This window comes from Mycetomoellerius zeteki, unplaced genomic scaffold (assembly GCF_001594055.1).
Source record: "Mycetomoellerius zeteki isolate Tzet28-1 unplaced genomic scaffold, Tzet1.0 scaffold472, whole genome shotgun sequence".
Classification (NCBI taxonomy): domain Eukaryota; kingdom Metazoa; phylum Arthropoda; class Insecta; order Hymenoptera; family Formicidae; genus Mycetomoellerius; species Mycetomoellerius zeteki.
This window is the reverse complement of record NW_017257471.1, coordinates 26,464-27,863: the sequence shown is the minus strand read 5'-3', so window position 1 is coordinate 27,863 and position 1,400 is coordinate 26,464. Positions and strand designations below refer to the sequence as shown.

Genomic DNA, 1,400 nt, shown 5'->3' with positions numbered 1-1,400 from the left:
CTAAACAAGCAAGCTACGGTAGCGGTCTTCGTCGACATTAAGTCGGCTTTCGACAATGTTCTACCTCATATTCTCCTACAAGATCTTCGAGATTTAGACTTCCCTCCGCTTCTACTATCTTTCATTTCCAACCTCATCTCTCTTCGTACGGTTCAGTTCATTAGCCAGGGTACTATCTCTGAGCCCAGAACCTCGTTTAAAGGCACTCCACAAGGCTCTGTTCTTAGCCCTACGCTCTTCAACCTCTACTTAAGAGGTGTAAATGATGCGCTTCATCCGGACACTGAACTCCTTCAGTTTGCCGACGATATAGTTATTTTCTCTTCATCAGAAGATACCATGTCGGCATTACTATCTGTGGAACTTTCCCTTCGGGGACTGGAAGTCTTTCTACAGGAGCGCGGCCTCGAGATCTCACGGCCTAAAACGCGGCTAATGATCTTCTCTAATAAGAGATCTACTATGCATATGAACTGCTCTATCTCTTTCCAGAATCAGCCCATTTTACCCTCTCCTACTGTTCGCTTCCTCGGCGTGCTACTGGACCCTAGGCTGTCTGGCCAGGCTCATATGTCTTTCATCATCGATAAAGGCAGACGCACACTCCAGATAATTCAAGCTCTTAGAGGTACTTGGTGGGGAGCACACCCTCATATGCTCCTTACGATATATAGGGCCTTGTTACGCGCATCGATTGAATACTCCTCCCATATCTTTAGCTTGACCCAGAACAGTCAATCCCGTGCGCTGCAGATTGTTCAAAACCAAACCCTTCGCCTTTGTTTTAGTTACCGCATTTCTACTCCGCTTAATGTTATCTATGTTGAGACTGTGGAACTTACCCTTTCCTTTAGATTCCGACTCCTTACATCGCGATACTTCCTTAAGATCTCCTCTGTGCGAAATCATATTGTCGTTGACAAATTACATTAGCTCTGTGACACCGCTGCGGAAACTAACAGAATTGACTATCTACATGCCCGCTTTCCAGCCGCTATTATATTCAATCGTATTTGGACATCTTATCACTCCTCTATTGACTGTTCATTTATTTTACCAAACTTTAGATCCTCTTTCCGTTCTACTTTCATTTCTCCCCCTATACGTCTCTTTCTCTTCCTTCAGTGGATTTATCTAACTTTTTTCCTATTCCACCTGCTCAGTCCTTTTTCAACCAGGAATTACAGCATCTCACGTCAGACTCAGTGTTATTTTACACCGATGGGTCCAAGGTAGATCACAGTTCGTATGTGGGCGCGGCTGTTTTCTCCCCTCAGCTGGAGGCCGAGTTTATGTTCAGACTTCCGTCATACACCTCGATTTTTTCCGCTGAAGCATACGCCATTTATACAGCTATTACTCTAACTATCGATCTTAAATTACCTAAAGCTTCTATTATT

At 44.2% G+C, this 1,400-nt stretch overlaps 1 protein-coding gene across 1 annotated transcript in view; it reads left to right on the top strand.

Annotated features, from left to right (window-relative positions):
• Positions 1-1,400, top strand: part of LOC108727226 (uncharacterized) — a 10,419-nt gene that overhangs the window by 7,178 nt on the left and 1,841 nt on the right. The window contains exon 2 of the mRNA XM_018455269.1: positions 10-628. Coding sequence (XP_018310771.1) covers positions 10-628 — 619 coding nt within the window. The remainder of the gene's footprint in view (positions 1-9; positions 629-1,400) is intronic.